The 18605-nt window shown below is 40.0% G+C and overlaps 1 protein-coding gene across 8 annotated transcripts in view; it reads left to right on the top strand.

The window, feature by feature from the left end:
* The window catches only part of ap3b2 (adaptor related protein complex 3 subunit beta 2), a 52381-nt gene that overhangs the window by 18676 nt on the left and 15100 nt on the right, over positions 1 to 18605 (top strand). For 4 of the 8 annotated variants that reach the window (XM_088641758.1, XM_088641761.1, XM_088641755.1 and 1 more), the window contains exons 2-17: positions 2335 to 2410; positions 5400 to 5474; positions 6283 to 6378; positions 7917 to 8077; positions 8402 to 8468; positions 9399 to 9581; positions 10185 to 10361; positions 10643 to 10740; positions 12000 to 12054; positions 12496 to 12567; positions 12769 to 12831; positions 13045 to 13177; positions 13736 to 13845; positions 14190 to 14366; positions 15855 to 16041; positions 16696 to 16826. In XM_088641758.1, the coding sequence (XP_088497884.1) occupies positions 2335 to 2410; positions 5400 to 5474; positions 6283 to 6378; positions 7917 to 8077; positions 8402 to 8468; positions 9399 to 9581; positions 10185 to 10361; positions 10643 to 10740; positions 12000 to 12054; positions 12496 to 12567; positions 12769 to 12831; positions 13045 to 13177; positions 13736 to 13845; positions 14190 to 14366; positions 15855 to 16041; positions 16696 to 16826 (1861 nt within the window). Of the gene's footprint in view, positions 1 to 2334; positions 2411 to 5399; positions 5475 to 6282; positions 6379 to 7916; positions 8078 to 8401; positions 8469 to 9398; positions 9582 to 10184; positions 10362 to 10642; positions 10741 to 11999; positions 12055 to 12495; positions 12568 to 12768; positions 12832 to 13044; positions 13178 to 13735; positions 13846 to 14189; positions 14367 to 15854; positions 16042 to 16695; positions 16827 to 18056; positions 18117 to 18605 lie in introns of all 8 variants that reach the window. The other 4 variants (XM_088641759.1, XM_088641763.1, XM_088641756.1 and 1 more) reach the window with 2 other exon arrangements.

Here is an 18605-nt window from a genome sequence, read left to right as displayed (position 1 = left end):
ACATTATATCTACCACAGGTAAGAGTATACACAAATGATGAAGTTTGAAAGGATAGAAGTCCATCCGTTTTCTTAACTCTTTATCCAATACAGGATTGTGGAGGAGCCAGAGTAATCTCTCCTGGCAAGTATTAGGCGGATACAGGCAGGAAACATCCTGGATGGGATGCTAGTCGAACTCAGGGAGCACACAGACACAAACACACACACTCATACTCAGAGCAGGGCCTTTTTCCCAGAAGGCAATTAACCTACCAATATGTCTTTGGACTGTGGGGGAAAACTGGAGCACCTGGAGGAAAGCCACACAATCACAGGGGGAGCATGGAACTCCATGCAGGGGATAATGATCACAACTACATAAAGATGGAAGATTTAGACAGCTGGTCAGTCTGATATGATCACTCACAAAAGTAAAGACAAAGTGTTTGTCCATTTAAGTGTCAGTTTCTGGTGAGCAACAGAGTTTAGTTCAAAATCTCTTGCAAGGAAATGGAAAAATATGTCATTTACAATAAATTTTTATTTGCAAAACGTGCTTCTGCGGAAGAAAACATTCGGTTTATAAACAGCAAAGTAGATAACTGGTGAGCATTCTACTTACATTTTATTAGTGTACTGTACATCCTAGTGCATATGTTCTGCTCATATTTTTGCCAGCCTAACTCATCATTCCTGTAAAAATATATTTCCAAAGACTTCTGAAACTGGATTGGTGTAATTGAGATGAGGATGCACAATACAGAAGTGTAGCACTGCCTTCAGTGTGTGGTTCTTCAAGTGTTATGGTCTGCTAGTGTCTTTGACAAGCAATCTTAGAACTCAAGAAAGTTCACAGAAGAGCACATTGGGTCAGTTTGCTTGTTAGTAGGGTTTCTATCCGAGGTTCTTGTCTAGCAGTTTCTTGAAGAAGCCAAGCATGTGAACCTCAAAAATGTTCCTAGCTCCCACAACCTTTATAAGAACTTTATGCTAGCCTGGTAAGCGTGTGCAAAAACAAATAAATGCATCTGAAATGAAGCAGGTAAATGAAATTACCTGGCTCATGAGCTGAGGCATTCCTGTGTTTCTGTCATGCATGATCAAGTCCATGCTGGCAGTACCTGATGCCTCCAGCCCCTCTCATCAGTTAGTTCAATTTCTCTACTACATGAAATGGGAAACATTTTTATAGAAAAGAGTGATCAGTATTATTTTCATACCTTAACAAGGCATAGACCTGATAACAATAAAATGTGGCACAGCCCATAAAGATTTCTCGAAAAAATGAGATTGAAATGAAGGTAATTACACACTTACAAAAAAATATTAATAATGCCTTGCGGCTTCTGAAACTGCTCACCTTAAACCTCAAGCAGTTCACACCTGAATAAAGCAGCACCTGACAGCTGTGTCCTCATGGATTCATGGATTTTTATGGAAAAAAGATAAGAGGTTTATAAATGACGGTTGCAGCCATTAAAGCAACAAAACCTCTTGGGACTCTTTTCAAACTGATGGAAAAACGTGATTAACACACACAGTAATGGTATAATTTCCATTAGCATCATTCATAACCTCAATTTCAAAATACACAAAAAGATAGCTCATTTTCCCCTGCTTTATGTAAACCGTGTAGGCTTTCCTATGGGATTGATTGCTTTCTTTTACAGTGTGTTTAAGTAATGAAATGCAGCGAAAACAACAGTCCCAGGTCCAGAGTTTGAAGGGAGATAATTGACCTGGATTTCATAGTATTGAGTGGTAGGTTTGACATGGATGAATTGATCAACAGATGTCTAAGCCAAAAATGTAGAAATCCATACAGTAATTATTGTTTGTGCCGTATTGAGAATTCTGAGATATTTGGATATTTAAAAAAAGATGCAATGCAGTTTTCCAATCATATGAGAGCACTATAGATTACTGGGGAATTTTTCATCCCTCCTGATCTGATAGACAGAACACTCTCATGACTTACAACAGCTATAACTTTCTTCTACATTTAGTTTTAAGGCACCGGACACTTTGAGGTGAGTTCTGTGTTTTGTCACGGGTTGAAGGCCAACTTTTGAAAAATATGCTTTCTTCGTTAGAGATCTTCGAATCATCACACACTACGATCAGAATTGTGTTAATCTCTACCGTTATGTTCTGTTATGTCACACAGTTCATGCTGTATTATTCTGACTGGATCTGGGCCAGCACATCCTCTTCTCTCCAGATCTTCCTTAAATGAGACAATGTTGTTTCTTTGAGAGTTTCTGGTCCTTGAAATGTGATTAATGCTATGACTAATTCTCCCACTGGACTTACAGTAATATAAAACCTCATGATTTGTTTTTTGTTTTTTAGGCACGATGACCTGAAAGAAATGCTGGACAGTAACAAGGATTCTCTGAAACTGGAGGCGATGAAGCGAATTGTTGCAGTAAGTAGTCATTGAGTTTTACTTTTCAGATATTTAATTTTAGGTCTAATACCCCAGACAAGCTCATCATTTCTGATCTTTGGTGATTTCCTTTATTCTCAAAGGGCATTGCAAAAACCATTTTACAAAATGATATTGTAACTCTCATAAGAAAGGTGACAAAGAGAGGAAGTCCGTAGAGTCCAACTAGCCCAGTGGTTCTCAAAGTTCCGAGGACAACTTACACCAAGTTGCAGATACATGCCTACGTCCACTTCTTACCCTGTAAAAATCATCACCTATTAATGTACTAATAATAATTTAATATTCAATAACATTTTATGAAAGTGCTAATATTTGTATGACCAAATTTGCATATTTTGTAAATGCTTTTATTACTTAAAAAGCTGATGTGAAGAATGGAGCTGCTTAGACTTGATTTAAGAGAGATGACCAGGTCAGTCCACAGACCACCTGGCACATGCTTGCAGACCACCAGTGGTCTGCGGACCACACTTTGAGAACCACTGAACTAGCCCATTTGGTAGTTAGCAGTTAATTCAGCTGTTTCTTGAAAGAAACCAGGGTATCAGCAACAACATGTTCCATACTCCCTCAACCGCTTGGATAAAGAAAAAAAGAATCAGAAAGATAAGTTTGTTCAGTTGATCCTAAAGATTCACCAATATATGTACAGCTTTATAAGAAGACTGTGAAGTGCCCTATAAAAATGCTAACATACTGTATGTTTCAAATAAAGTCCCTATTTGACTCATAACCAATGTAAAGATTTAAAGTAATTAGATGACTCCTCAAAACTACTCAAATGGAAGAGAGAATTTATGCAACAATATTTTTAACTGTTGAATTGTGTAGATCTGGTGGTATGAATCTGAATTCTGTGTAATCCCAGAGTTCTGTTTTGATTTTGTTCTGTACTCAATCAATAATTCAAATGGCTGCAGCAATTTCCCATTTGCTGTATTTCTATAACTTTTACATTCCAGTTTTTCAGTTCTAAATAGTTTATTAAGTTTATTGTATAGTGGTTTCAATGCAAGTCATTTTTCTCTTTCACCATAATTAAGTAATTCTCCCCCACTGTATAGTATATTCACTGCGTGGCTCTGCTTCACACAAAGGAACAGTATAAGAGAAGCAAATTCTAATCAATATAAGGAATAATTAATTCATTTTTAATCTGTTTAAAATCAATGATTAGAAAATAAACATTTATTGTTTTTGATCTAAAATATTTACAACCCCAGCTAAGCATGTGCTGTTAATTATCTAGATACATTTATCAGTGCCACTATATGCAGATTTTACAGTAGTGGTCCTACAAAAAGTATTCTTAATTAACTCTTACTATTTCCAATAATTGTATTACAAGTTCCACTACTTTTATGTACACATTCAGTAAATAATTTTTGAAGTATAAACATACCTTACATACCATACCTATTTTCCTACAGGACTAAAATGTAATTTGAACAATTCGTACAGCAAAAACTACACGGATGCAAAACCATGTCTCTGTTTTCTAAGAACCTGAAGATTGAGTTACAGCAGTTGTTTCCACACAAACTCTATTTTATCAGTCAGCGGCTTTTACCTTGTCAAAGTGTTCTATTCTGAACCCCCCGTTTCTTTTTCATTTGAACTGAAGTCTTTTGCATTTGAAAGCAGGCATTCAGACATAATGGTGATCATCTGTTTAAAAAGCTGGTATCTGTCAAATGTTAGGAAGTCTAAATGTAATTCAAAAGGCATTTGACATTTTGTGGTTCATATCCATAATTTAAAAGGTTTGTATTGAAATATGCATGAAATCAAAGGTCTTCCAAAAAGCTAAATGTAACCAGCCCTTTTATTTACACAATATTTTCAGATATAAAGTGAATTGCTAATCCTACATTGCGTGAATCAGAGTAGTTTATTATGTATGCTCAGCCAACCTGTTATGTTATGTGTTCTGCTGTAGACAAATCCTCTTAGAGAAGGCCTGTCTGAGATGTTAGGCCATGAAACTCTGTTGCTAAGGAGAGATCAGGTTTTATGGTCTCTGCAACTTGTGTTTACTAGGACAGAAGTAAGTGAAAGAGAATGCACAGCCAGGTGTTAAATATTCATTAGCAGTGTCAGTTTCAGAGCTTTGTAGAAGGGCAGCCAGGACTAAATTATTTATCACAAAAAAAAACGTTGCGAACTTGAGTCATGTTCCATCTGTACACCAATGAGGCAGCAACTGTAGTAATTAGGAAGACATTATTTTTAATTTCTATCACCATAGCTACAAAAGACAGGCAAATGTGTATTTTTTTCCACGGAGTGCATTTTGTTACCCCAAGTTGCAAATAATGACTTTACTAAAATTCTCCTTGGGTCTGCATTCATATTTTTTTTGTTTGTATACAGTAGGACACTGTGAGACCCTTTTAGGGATAGCTGAGCCCTTAGTTTCAAAGTTTGTTTTCTCTGGAGTTTTTTAAATCTGTCAATTTGTATGCGTTTTGTATTGCATTGCAAATGACTCAAATAACTGGTAGGGTTAAAGCACCTTGTTGGAAAGGAGTTGTGTGCCTGCTGCTTATTACCCATGTGGGTGCTGCTCTTGGAACCTCTGAGAAACAGGCACAATAAAACTGTAAGGAATTATTCTAATAATAATTCTCAGCATCAGGTCGCTGACCTCTGTGAAATATATTACACATGGAGCTAGTGACTTTTTTTCCCGCATTTCCGTATAGACTGGAAATGATAGTGGATGTTTAGTATTTGTGGAAATGATAATAACAGCTGTTTATGAACAAACACTAAAAGGCCTTTTATCCTGTTTAGTGTTTTAGAACAAGAATATTAATGTTTTGATAGGAGCAGAAGGGTGATAAGATTGTGATCATCACGGCAGTGTAAAAACTACCCACAGGCTGTAGTTTTCGAACTCTCCTTAAGCCTCCCCTTACTATGGGTGACCCTGGTTGTTGATGGATGTGTCTTTGTTTTCTAGATGATCGCCAGAGGAAAGAATGCTTCAGACTTATTCCCCGCAGTAGTCAAGAATGTGGCGTGTAAGAACATTGAGGTGAGTTCAGTGACCCCAGTGACAGTATCCCACAGAGCTCCTTTGTCCAAGAATAATTGAAAACACTTCCTTGCACTGAAAGCAAGCTTCTATCATTGACATTAACAGTGCAAAATGAAGTTTAAAAACTTAACAGATTATGATAAATGATTTTAGAGGCATAATCAGTTATATAGCATCATATTGGGATGTATGAAATTGTATCCCAGCTGCTTATTCTTTAATACAAGTCTATGTACAAGATAAAATTGATTATGATCACATCTTTGACACCTCCCAGGGGAATGTTTTTTAGTATAAGGTTTAAGCAAATCATTAAGCAAAACTATTAGTGTAGTCAAATACAACTTATTTTTTCATTTTATTTGTCATATGCTTTCACCCAAGGTGACTTGAATCTGTTCGAGATGCGAGTCCAGATAGCTCATTATTTTTATTTTAATGTTATGTAATACAGCTTTTTTCCCATGCCTCTCTATTGTATGTGTTTTTCAATCATTTTTTAACAATACTGGTTTTAAAAGGTTCCCAGAATGACACTATTTTTTTTCTATAAGGAGATTTTTTTTCTACCGTGTCCTTAAGGCTGCATCTAATTCCATCCCATAAATTTTCATATCCTGCTCTGTCCTTTTATATCGGCCTGAGAAAAAGTGGCTGAACATGTTGAAGTCACAGTTTCCACACGCAAGGATAGGTACTACCGATGAACACAGAACAGCACAGATATGGAGTAACTACACTGCAGAATCATTTTTTTTACTACTTGAAGTTTGCTGGCCTATTTTAACAAGAATTCTCTACACAGGTGAAGAAGTTAGTGTATGTGTACCTGGTTAGATATGCAGAAGAACAACAAGACTTGGCTCTGCTCTCCATTTCGACCTTCCAGAGGGGGTTAAAGGTCAGTGGTCACAGGAAGTTCTTCGACAGGAGGATTAATAAAACCGGGATGCTATGATTCAACCATGTCTTGGGTCTGGCTACTCCGTAGAATGCAAAAGTACTTGTTACCTCTTCATCCAGTAATCTCACAAAAGGCAGGTGTTCAAAAAGTTTCTAGCCTTCCCTCAATCATAATTAAAAGAATGCAAAATCAGAGATTGAAGGGGCTTAGTTCATTTGGGGGGAATAGCAAAGATTGTTGTAACACTGCATATATCTGAAATACTGCAATTTTAATATGGAAGAATGTCTGCTTATTAAATGTGAAACGATTAAGCCATCAGTCTACCATGTATCTGCCTCTGTTGTTTTTGTTTCCCCTAACTACTCTTATTTTACTGTAGCTGCTCAGTTCCTAAGTATTATTAGGCTCTGTTGAAAGGGGCTTTCAGAATGCCAAGTTTTTCAGCAACACCAGACAAATCTTTTTGTATCCCTGGCGTGTTTAATTCTGCGATTGCAGCCTTCCTGTGTAAGTGCAGTACTGTCTGCGCTCAGGCCACTTGATTGCCTCTGTGAAATGAAACAATGATTGATTTCAGAGATTCCAGCCCTTTTCTATCCTCTTCCAGCAAATCCGTGTATTTTAAGTGCCATTGGTACCGACTGCTCTGTGTGTGGCAGTTAATACAGATGGTCCTTTCCCTTAAGTCAGCTGAGCGCACAGTGGGAAAATGATCAATACTCTGTCCCAGGGAGAGGGCTTTTTTAGAAGTGCTGTGTCATTTCTGTATATCATTAATTGGCCAAGTGCCATTACAGGCTGGGTTTAATTCACTATCACGTCACTGTGATCCCAGAGCTGTTAAGCACCAAAACAATGGTTTTGAAGCTATTAAAATTGCATTGTAAGGTTAAATTTCAGTTATAGAAATCTTATGGCTCCAGATTCAAAAAATAAATTCTCCATTAATTCAGGTTGCACAGTACAAAAGGACCACTGATTTAAGCCACAGCATCTGGTGAAAATGTACCCATGTATTCAAGAATTAAGTTAACTCAGTACAAATAAAATAATCATTGGATTTGCCTTTTAACACCCTTGAAAAAAATGTTTTCACTGGAATTGTGAGTCAGCTTATCGCCCCCCCAATAAAATCTGATTGAAATCTTAGATATATCTGATTATAGTGTTGGCCAGAGCATTTATTATGCAATAATGAAAACCAGTCTGGTAGACAGGTGTTCTCTTAGAATTTAGCCTATAATCCCAAATTTTATTGGTCGTTAATAATTAATGAACAGAATGATCTTCCAAGTCTTGTCAGTTTCCTGTGAGGCACCAGGGAATAAATACATGGTATGAAATGCGCAGTGGGTCAGGGACAGAGTTAGGGTTAGATGGCCTGTGACAGGCAGTAGAGTTTCTAACCTTTGACTTTGTTATTGGGCTTGACTGCAGCATCCATTAACCTTATTGCCTTTGCCCTTGTGAGCCTTGGGCTGCCCTGGAGAAGTATGGTACCTGAAACCTTTTTTTTATGTTTCTCTTTGAAGGATCCCAACCAGCTGATCCGCGCCAGTGCGCTGCGTGTGCTCTCCAGCATCAGGGTCACCATCATCGTGCCCATCATGATGCTGGCCATCAAAGAGGCGGCGTCGGACATGTCCCCTTACGTGCGCAAGACAGCCGCTCATGCCATCCCCAAACTCTACAGGTACCAGGCTGTGGGGATCAGTATGGATCAGCACTGTACATGACGATAGTAATAGTGTTAGTTTGGGGATCTGCAGCTGTCAAACATGTTAAAACAGTCATATTGCATGAACAACGTGAGCTATGCAATGAAGGCATTGGTAGTTTGGCAACTGGCTGTGTTACAATATATAGTCATGGACCAGAACCACTGGCTTGCTTAATTTGCTTCTCATCTTAGTGAGATCAGCCTGAAATCAGTATAACTTTGTGGAGTTTAGCTCAAGGTTAGAGCAATGCAGCACATCTTCTCCTCCTAACTACTGTGTTTGATTCTTTTAATTAGTCTGGATCCGGACCAGAAGGACCAGTTGATCGAGGTTATTGAAAAACTTTTGGCTGACAAAACCACGGTAAGACAATATTGTGATCATCCATTTATTTGTCAGGTGCTTATATCCAGAGCATCTTACAGAGGTTACAGTTATGTAACATGCCAGTGTTGGTACCCATTTACACAACTAGGGCCAATGGAGAAATCAGGGTTAGTTGACTTCACAGGTGTTGAACAACAGTGTGCCCACCTGGGATTTAAGCACATGCCCCTGCAGTCTTGAGCCCTAACCACTTCTCTGACACACAACTGCCAGGACAGCAGTGTAAATTAGAATTCCATGGTGGTTTGTGTCATTAAAAGTTTCCACATCTGAGTTTACGTTAAAAGCATTCCAGGAAATTATTGTTTGATATGGATGTCGTTTTCACAAAGTATCCAGAGCAATTTGGCCTCTGGGTATTGTTCCCAGTTTATATAAAGGGAATTATTTTACATAACATCATTAGTTTTCTGTTATAATTTAATGAGGCAAATTAGGCAAAGCAATCTGCAGTCTACCTTCTTGTTTATATAGCACATGTATCCATTAGAGCTTTTATTGTTGGTATGTGGGTCGTATATCAATTTTGCTAATTCTATTTTGTGTAGAGAAAAAAGGAGGTAAATCTCAAAATTTTTAAGTCAAAGCACGTTTTTGTCTTTATCTATTCTGTCTGTGATGTACCTCATGATTATTACTTCAGCTCAGAGCCTCGGGCATTTAATTACAAGAGAACAAAAAGAACACAGAAACGGTTATGCATCTCTGCAATGATACACAAGAAGATTGATGCTGCCTGGTATAGAGTCATTTGATGTCAGAGTGGTTTCATTTCACTACAACTTAAATCGATCCATAATTGTAGGGCATCATGTATAGATCAAAGGAGGCCTGTCATCCCGTAGTGCTGTGAGGTGCAGGCTGTGTTTGCTGACCGGCTGTCCCTCCCTGCCTCCCTGTGTCCAGCTGGTGGCAGGCAGCGTGGTGATGGCGTTTGAGGAGGTCTGTCCCGAGCGCATCGACCTGATTCACAAGAACTACAGAAAGCTGTGCAACCTGCTGATCGACGTGGAGGAGTGGGGCCAGGTCGTCATCATCAACATGCTCACCCGCTACGCCCGGACGCAGTTCCTCAACCCCAACCAAAATGTGAGTGCTCCTCTCGGCGACGTCCTCCTCCTGAAACACAGGAGGGTGCCACACCCTCCATCATCGACGAGGCCTTCGAAACGTCAACAACGTCCCACCTAAGCCTCACCCCCACCCACTGCCATCCCTTTCAAGTTAAAATATTGTCCGCTCACCTCCATCCAGTCTTCCTGAGATAACGCTCAGCCCTTAAAAAGTGTCCATGTCTGGGGCCCCTGTATATTTGCCACAGTTTCACACTCATCACGGGCCTGACTAGCTCTGTTGGTAGAGCATGAGACTCATAATCTGAGGGTAGTAGGTTCGTGTCCCACATCGGGCACCAAGTCCTCCATGTTGGAGGTTGGGCCCGAGGCTAACAACCCTGTCCCATAAAAAACTATGTTACAGTAACATTGCCAGTAGGCATAACAGGCAGCAATCAATCCATCATCACACTCATAGGTGCAGAACACGATAGAAGTGGAAAGCCTGCAAAGGGCGTGGCAGTGTTCTAGCTGTTAGAATAATCAAAACTCCCCCTCATGGTTTTTGTCGCGCCGCAGCCTGTTGGAGATACTAATACCGTGATGTCATGTGGTCTGACCGCTGTGTGTGCCGCAGGAGTCTCTCCTGGAGGAGAGCGCGGAGAAGGCCTTCTACGGCTCCGATGAGGACGAGGGCAAGGATGAGAAGGCCGAGGCAGCTGCCCTGCCCAGGAGGAAGCCATACGTGATGGACCCCGACCACCGGCTCCTCCTGCGCAACACCAAGCCGTTGCTGCAGAGCCGCAACGCTGCGGTCAGTGCCGGCTGCAGGGTGGCTCTCATCGCAAAGAGGGCCAGAGCCTGAGTGAGAGGGAGGGAGGGTTCATCGCGGCCCAGAGTGACCGAGGAAGAGGGAGGGGGCAGAGTGCTGTGGGACAGCCTTGGATGGAGAGAACGCGGGAAGCTGGAAGTCATGACTTTGTTTGTTAGGAGATCTGTGAATTCTCTTCCTGGGTCGCCACGTATAACGGGGAACGGTGGTGGTGTGTCTGTGTGCAGAGGATCCTTGTAAAGGCATGCTTCGTCTCTGTGCAGGTAGTCATGGCTGTGGCACAGCTCTACTTCCATCTGGCCCCCAAGGCTGAGGTGGGCGTCATTGCGAAGGCCTTGGTGCGCCTCATGAGGAGTCACAGGTAGGGCTGCTTTTCCTTACATCACCCCACACTTACACATTATAATAAGAAAACTGTATTCTATACTATGCATCCGAACTATACAATTTCTCTCTTCTTCTTCTTCTTCTTCTTCTTCTTCTTCTTCTTCTTCTTCTTCTTCTTCTTCTTCTTCTTCTTCTTCTTTTTCCTATTCTTATTCCTATTTCTATTCCTATTCCTACTCCTATTCTTATTCTTATTCCTATTATCTCTGGTATAAAATCAAGTTTAAGATCCTTTTTTACATTATTTGTCTTCCTGGGATGCATAGACTTTTCGAAAAGAGTTTTCAATTTGCCCGGCTATGGTCACCCATCCATTGCAGGTCCCAGTTTTTTCAATTCTTTCATCTGCAGACACCACATGACTTTGGCCTTCTCGCTGCCTGTAGAAAGCCCGATGTTAATGGGGCATCAGTTTCTGCCACGTAAATGTCACCATGAAATGACAGTGCCCTGTGGTCATGGAGGAACCTATGGTTGTGTCAGCTGCCTTTGATGTCTTTTGTAACTAAAACAGTTTGTGTGAAATGGAGTGAGACGACTTTCAAAGCATACTCTCTCTGAGATTAAACATACAGCCAGTGGAGTCATTTAAAAAGCCAACTGTTTTTATCTTGGTAGCTTTAACAATGACACTAAAGTATTTCACCACCCCTGATTAAAGTATTTTGTCAGCATAGACAGGGAAGAATTTAAGTTAAGTGTATCCCTTAAACTTCTGTTAAAAATGAGAGCTGGTTAGGCCATGTTTTAGTTTTTTAACATGTACTACTTTATCTCTCGATAGCCATCCATGTAACAAAAAAGACCTACACTATATTGTATATTGTATACTGTATGTTATTATGTTATTCTGAAGTACCTACAGACGTGGTTAATGATTAAAAGCCTTCTCTTTTATATTATGACAACTAAAAAAATAAAATGAGCTTAATTGTGCTTTGCTAATAAGCTGTAAAAACAGGACAAAAATAAAATACCTTCTTCCATTTTTAAAAGCTATAAACAACTACTGTATATTAAATGGCTTTTTTATTCTAGGAAATGTAAAGTGCTGTTTCTTTAAAATACTAAGATTTTCAACTTTTCTAAGCTTTTCTGCACAATTAAAGTGAAATTTCATTGTGGTGAATGTAAAATATTCTAAAAAGTTGATTAGACTTTGTGTCTAAAATCAACTAAAACTTATTGTAAAAATCTGACTCACAGACCAGTCTTCTGTATTTCTCTCTGCAGTGAAGTCCAGTATGTTGTATTGCAGAATGTGGCAACAATGTCTATCAAACGCAGGGTGAGTTTTTAAATAAATGTTTCCTTTTTATAATTGTATTGTTTTTTGCATTTTCCCTCTGCTAGAGAAAGAACAAAAAGTTAATTATATTTAGTTAATTATAAAAATAATTATATTTAGTAGACTTGTTGTAGAATTTTGTAGTCTTACTTACAGTATATGTCTGGTGTTCCTACAGTACATCTCACTTGTCAATTGAAAAACTATTGACTGAGAACATAAATAACTCTACTTTTCTTAGGCTTTAAATGTAAAGGTCCTTACATTTAACTTTTACTTTTTTCATGTTTATGAAATGTAATCATTAATATTTAGACATCATTCAAAAATACCAAAAACAAATAGAAGGGCACATTGCTGAGCATTTTCCTAGCTGTTAATATAAAAAGGGCCTTGGATGGTGAAATGAGTTCAAGGCTATATTTGTATGTCCTATTTCAGGGAATGTTTGAACCTTACCTAAAGAGCTTCTACATCCGATCTACAGATCCCACCCAGATCAAAGTCCTAAAGGTGTGTTGTGGTCATCCCTAAGTTTTGAACCCAAAGATTTACACGTTCTTCCATGTGTGTACAAATAAGTGTTTGAATCACTAATCATTTGAATGTGAGTGATGTGAATGTGATGTGTGTCACTAAGAAACAGTCGTCTAACTGAAATGAGAGTTGGGTGCAGGTTTGTTCTGATTAACATTGCTTTTATTTCGTTTGCAGTTAGAGGTTTTGACCAATTTGGCAAATGAGACCAACATATCTACCATTTTGAGGGAATTTCAGGTAACGTAATCTAAATTTCTACCAGAAACAAGGTCAAGTTTGATTGCTTTTAACTGGTGAGCATGTATTAATGCACTAATCTGGTTCTGTGATCCCTTATAGGAAATCTTCTAAAATTTCTTCTGTAGGTCATGGATTACTCAAGTAGTGCACATGTAGCTTTATTTACTGTAGGAACATGTGCAATATGATTTTGTATTTTGTACATATCAGACCTACATCAAAAGCATGGACAAGGACTTTGTAGCTGCCACAATCCAAGCCATTGGTCGCTGTGCCACCAATATTGGAGAGGTGAGAGACACCTGTCTGAATGGCCTGGTCCAGCTGCTGTCCAACCGTGATGGTGAGTGTGCGCCCATCCAGGGCTCAGCTCTCCCAGTGAACCTGCATGCAGCTTCTGAAGGAGAGGACGTTGTAGTTCCGGGTCTTAGAAGTTTTCTTTGTGCCCTTTGACAGTGACCACAGTAAAACCCCATGCAGAGATGACAACAGTGAACCCTGTGTACTTAGAGTGCAAACACGAGAATGTAAAACAGAAAAGGAGACAAATCAAGAGCACAAAGGAGATTCTGATCACAATCCTTTTAAATTGCAATTCCTTCTTGAAGAAAACAGATTAGATTTGAAAATCTAGTCATGTAATCCAACTCAGCTGTACATGTCTTTTGTATCATAGAGTAACGATTCACTGGGATTTTATTTTATTTTTATATTTCAGCTTACTGAAGATATCCCTTTAGGGTAAATTCAGCATTGAATCTAAAATCTTTGAAAGGTTTTTGTGCTGTACCTCTCTTTATGACTTGTTCCCAGTTCTAACCAGTTCCGACACCCACAGCTCTGCATTAGCTGCCATTTCTTTTGCTGTGCCCTGAAGTACCGCATGTGACCTGTATTCCAGAGCTTGTCGTGGCTGAGTCAGTCGTCGTGATAAAGAAGCTGTTACAGATGCAGCCGGCGCAGCACAGCGACATCATCAAGCACATGGCGAAACTCACCGACAACATCCAGGTGCTTTTCTTGCCCTCTGTGTGACTGCAGGGCCGAGGAAGCTAATGAAATTGACCAGTCATCTTACCTGCCTTTAAGTTTACGGTACCATGTGATTAAAACTAAATCTGACTACATTGGTAAAAACCCTCCTTGATATCATGCCCGATAATATTACACTTCCTGGAATTAAATGAAAATTAATTGCACAGAACATTAGATCGATCATCAGTAGACTGTTGCTTTCAAGAGACTGACTTTTACCACAGTGATGAGTCAGTCAGTTACAATTAGAAACAGTAGTCTTGTTATCAATCCAATGCACTGTGACAATGACATCCAGTTTCTGTCCTTCCTGTGGGCAGGTTCCCATGGCCCGAGCCAGTATTCTGTGGCTGATTGGTGAGTACTGTGAACATGTCCCCAAAATAGCTCCTGACGTGCTGAGGAAGATGGCAAAGTCCTTCACCAGTGAAGAGGATATTGTCAAACTGCAGATTATCAACCTGGCAGCCAAACTGTACCTGACCAACTCCAAACAGGTACCAAAGTAAAGCTGCAATGATTTCTTCCATTCTGAGAACAGTTGTATTGTTCTCTCAGAATGCTTTGTAAATTTGCATGTGTGTGAGACATTTTTATTCTTTTTGCCAAAATCTAGTAGGAAGAAACATCCTGTCATAAGCCTGTAGTTGCCATACTTTTGGTCCTTTGTTCCTTTCCTGTATGCAGTAGTTTGGTGGGATTAAAAGATGCCATATCATTATACCATGTAAATTCCCCTCCCAAATGTATCCAAACAGACAGCATACCTGCACAGCTAGTGAATGTTTGTTTCATAGACCTTTATAACAAAAGAACCAAACACCTGAAGGAAAATGAATCTGATTTTTTATATCTAATAGTCTTTAATCCCTTAACTGAGATGTAATGCTTAATGACCTTTTGGAGCCCTTGTAGTTTTGTATCTTCTTCATCTTAGTTGCTTCCGATCTGTTATCAGTAACATCCACTTAAAAATATGTTACATTAAATTTGGGGAAGTCAATTCCAGAAGCAGTCGTGTTTATTGATTCATTGCAATTAAATAATGTTGGTCTTCCTGGGAAGCTACAGTATAGTGCTGCTGACATTCTGTCATTTTATTGTGCTCAGAATAATGTGCATTCTCTTTCCTGTTGCAATGGAGTGTTAAAGCTTGGTGCATGACTAGGCTACGATGGAAACCAATGCTAATTAAAAAGGCTGCAGTCAAAGAACATTTAAGAGTCTGGAAGAACAAACACAGCAAAGTGCAATAATTTTATCTCTTTGTGTTTGTACAGCAAACAGAGATTTTTGGTCATTTCTCTGCTGCTGTGATCATTATCATTCATTTTTCATCATCTGGGCAGTTAGTTGCTAAAAAAACATCATTTATCATCAATAGTCTTAACAGAAAAAAACAAAAAAGTTTATACTGCCTTGAACAGCATCAGTTATTAATTATCTTAATCTCAAAGGAGCAGAGTTTCTAGCTTGTGAATCCTGATGCTTTATTAAAGACGCCGATTCCCTCTCTGTTTAGGACTTACTGCCTTTGAAAACCCTTGTCATAACAGGACACTGTCCAGGGTGCTGAAACACTCTAAGTCAATCTATAATACACAACAGAGAACCAAACAGGGTTTTAAGATTATAGGCTGATCTTTTTTTATAGAAAAACTGTGGCGTGACCTACTTGGGGTATTCTGAGACAGAGTGAAGTATCTGTGTCATTGTTACATCAACAATAATTTAGGCCCTTTTAGGGGTTGTCATTACCAGGGGCATTAATGCTGTGGCACAAAAGTAATGGAGCTTGTCCCTTCAGAAACAGCCTTCTTTATCTTTGGCTGAATTTAAGATTCAGGTCAATTCACAGCATGTTAAAAGCCAGGATTTTAAAACCAAAGTATAAAACCTAATACAAAATTATTTTTTGTTCTTCATGACTCACTGTCTCCCTCCAGTTAATAGTCTGCTCCCTCTCTGACCCTCTGACCCATCAGACCAAACTGCTCACCCAGTATGTCCTCAACCTGGCAAAGTATGACCAGAACTATGACATCAGAGACCGGGCTCGCTTCATCCGCCAGCTGATTGTCCCCACTGATAAGAGCGGTCCACTCAGCAAACATGCCAAGAAGCTGTTCCTCGCCCTCAAGCCCGCCCCAGTCCTGGAATCTCCCTTCAAAGGTACCAGAGGCCAGAGGCAGACATTACTGTACGCTGAGAGAGAAGAGAGGCCAGATCGTTCCATACCGATTTCCATGCAAATGACACTGTTGAGGCTGCTACTATTTCTCAGATCTGACGACAGTTTCTGTCATTGGATAAAGACCCATGATAGCAAAAAAATGTATTCTAAATTTGTCTTAACTGGGCATTTCTGTCCCAAAAATGCATGTTTTATGATTGTTAATTAATCTTAATTTAAACTCATTTTGATTTATGTCTGTATGTTATCTTTACCTTACTCACCCAGGGAATGAGACAATATTAATAGGTGCCATCTTAATATCTTGATCTTTCATCTTAATATCTCATCTTAATGAAAATGAGCAGCGCTTATGAGACACTTAACAAGACAGCTGTCTAAACAACTCAACTAAACAGCAGCTTAACAAGCAGCCGTTCCGAACTCTCCAGTGTTGTTGGGAGTTGCTGGCCTGACATGGCCTGATTTAACTGAATGCTCAGCGTTTTCTTCTCTTTCTCGGCGGCTCTACTTTTGCTTAGTCAGCACAGGGTGAAATCTCCGCACCCGTGCCACCCTGTGTGCTCGTCTGCTTTGCGTTTGCATGGTCAATGTTCTCTTTGTGCTGAACGAGGAACTGCTCTGTGTTGCAGACCGGGACCACTTCCAGCTTGGCTCTCTCTCCCACTTGCTCAATGCCAAGGCTGTGGGCTACCAGGAGCTGCCTGAGTGGCCAGAAGCGGCCCCCGACCCTTCAGTGCGCAACGTGGAGGTGAAGGAGGCTGTGCGTGCAGTGGAATCAGTACTAGATGGAGATAAGGGGCAAACAGGAGAATCTGTTGGCGATCCTGTAGATGTGCAGTGTTGAAAGAGAGGCAGAGAAAAGGCTCGGCCTGTAAACCATTGTTTTACCATTCATCAGCATAACACCAAGTTCATTGTCATTGCCCTGTCAGTATGCACTGTACTTATTGTGTTACCAGTTCCAGTGGGTCATTTTCCAATCATCCCTCCATTATCCAGCATAGTCATACTGCGGATGACGCGCAGGACATCTGAAAGAGCTTTGGCATCTGCCACATGTAGAGTCAGTAAGTGAAAATGGTCTCTCTCAAGTGAAAGGCCTTTTCTCAGCCTGTGAGTATTGAGATGCTCCCCATGTGTGGAATCAAGCAAGATTGATTGGTTGGTTCCTACATCCTTGATCACAACAAAACAGGGTATTGCCACATTTTCATTTAAAAGGGAATCTTTTCAGGATTGTAGTCATTGAATTTGCTTGGCCGTGTTGGAAAAGTATATCCCAGATATTTAGTGATTGAAAACTGGGATCCCAAAGTAAATATAAGACATTTAGCATCACTAAGACAACTGTGATGTGAAAACAATTTTATGACATACAGATATATACAGTACCAGATGGAGTCAGTAATTGCATACTTCCTTACAGCTTTTAAGAATGTTGTTATGCTAATGAGAGGTGAGAAAATGTTGAATTTGGGTCCCTGGATATCAAAATAGAACTTAATCCCTGATGATTTGGTTTAAATTTATGCTAAAAGGTTTCGAAAATTTGAACACTGGATGTTCTTGCTTATTCCAGAACATTCGGCTTCACCAAGCCTCTCCCATATAAAACTTCACAGAGGTCACTATGGGAAAGCGCCTTCAGAAACATCCTCTCATCTTATGTGCTTGTAACGTTTATGAAAATGACACAAGGTACAAGCCGGAGAACTCCACCTGAGAGGTTTGTCTGGCTTGCTGTACCTTGTGACATTTCATCACCGGGATCTTGCTGTTAGTCAAATCTGTATTTTTATGTTTTAATTGGAACAGTTTAGTCCATCTTTGAAGGTTGTTACCTCGTCTTGTGCAGATTCCTTCAGGGATGGAGTGGAGGGGCAGAATTCCTTTACAGGATGGAAGTGCTGTTTTTTTTTAATTTCGCCTAAAGCCTCAGCCTTCCTGGTGCCGTAGCTCTGACGGTCTTTCTCTTTGCCCTGGTCTGCAGCTGGAGGAAGTGATTTCTCCGAGCGAGGGGCGGATCGGCTTGCTAGGAGACTGGCGAGAGGTGCTCCTCTGAGTGCGGCCTGCTGTGCAGTGTGTTTCTCTGTCTCTGCTCCTGTTGCCACACAGTGCTTGGGTAGCCACTGCCTTCCTGCTGTATTGAAAGTGGAGGCACAAGCAAGGTTATACAAACACAAATACTGAAGACAGGAAGAGCCCGAGCCAGAAGGCACCAAGGAATAAGCAAATACTCGCACCCTCATATGAAATGCAGTCTTAGGGAGCTCACGTCTGACATGCTGGCATAGCAACCAGCTATAATTGGAGCTGACAGACTTAAGAGCAGACTTGTGGAGGAGCAAGAGTGATCTTTTTAGAAAACAACAATAACAAAATCAATTTAGGATTCACTAATTGGTAATGATGCTGTATTATCCAGTGGCAGGTTTCACGTTTTTCTGTCAATTGTTTGGAGTTGTGCCAGTTGTATACAGGGCTTTGAGCTCTTATCTTTGGGTTTAGTTGTTTGACACAAACCCTGTAGCTCCTGGTG

The sequence above is a fragment of the Lepisosteus platostomus genome, chromosome 7 (assembly GCF_059453375.1).
Source record: "Lepisosteus platostomus isolate fLepPlt1 chromosome 7, fLepPlt1.hap1, whole genome shotgun sequence".
NCBI lineage: Eukaryota > Metazoa > Chordata > Actinopteri > Semionotiformes > Lepisosteidae > Lepisosteus > Lepisosteus platostomus.
The sequence above is the reverse complement of the archived record's forward strand: the minus strand, read 5'-3'. Positions and strand labels throughout refer to the sequence as shown.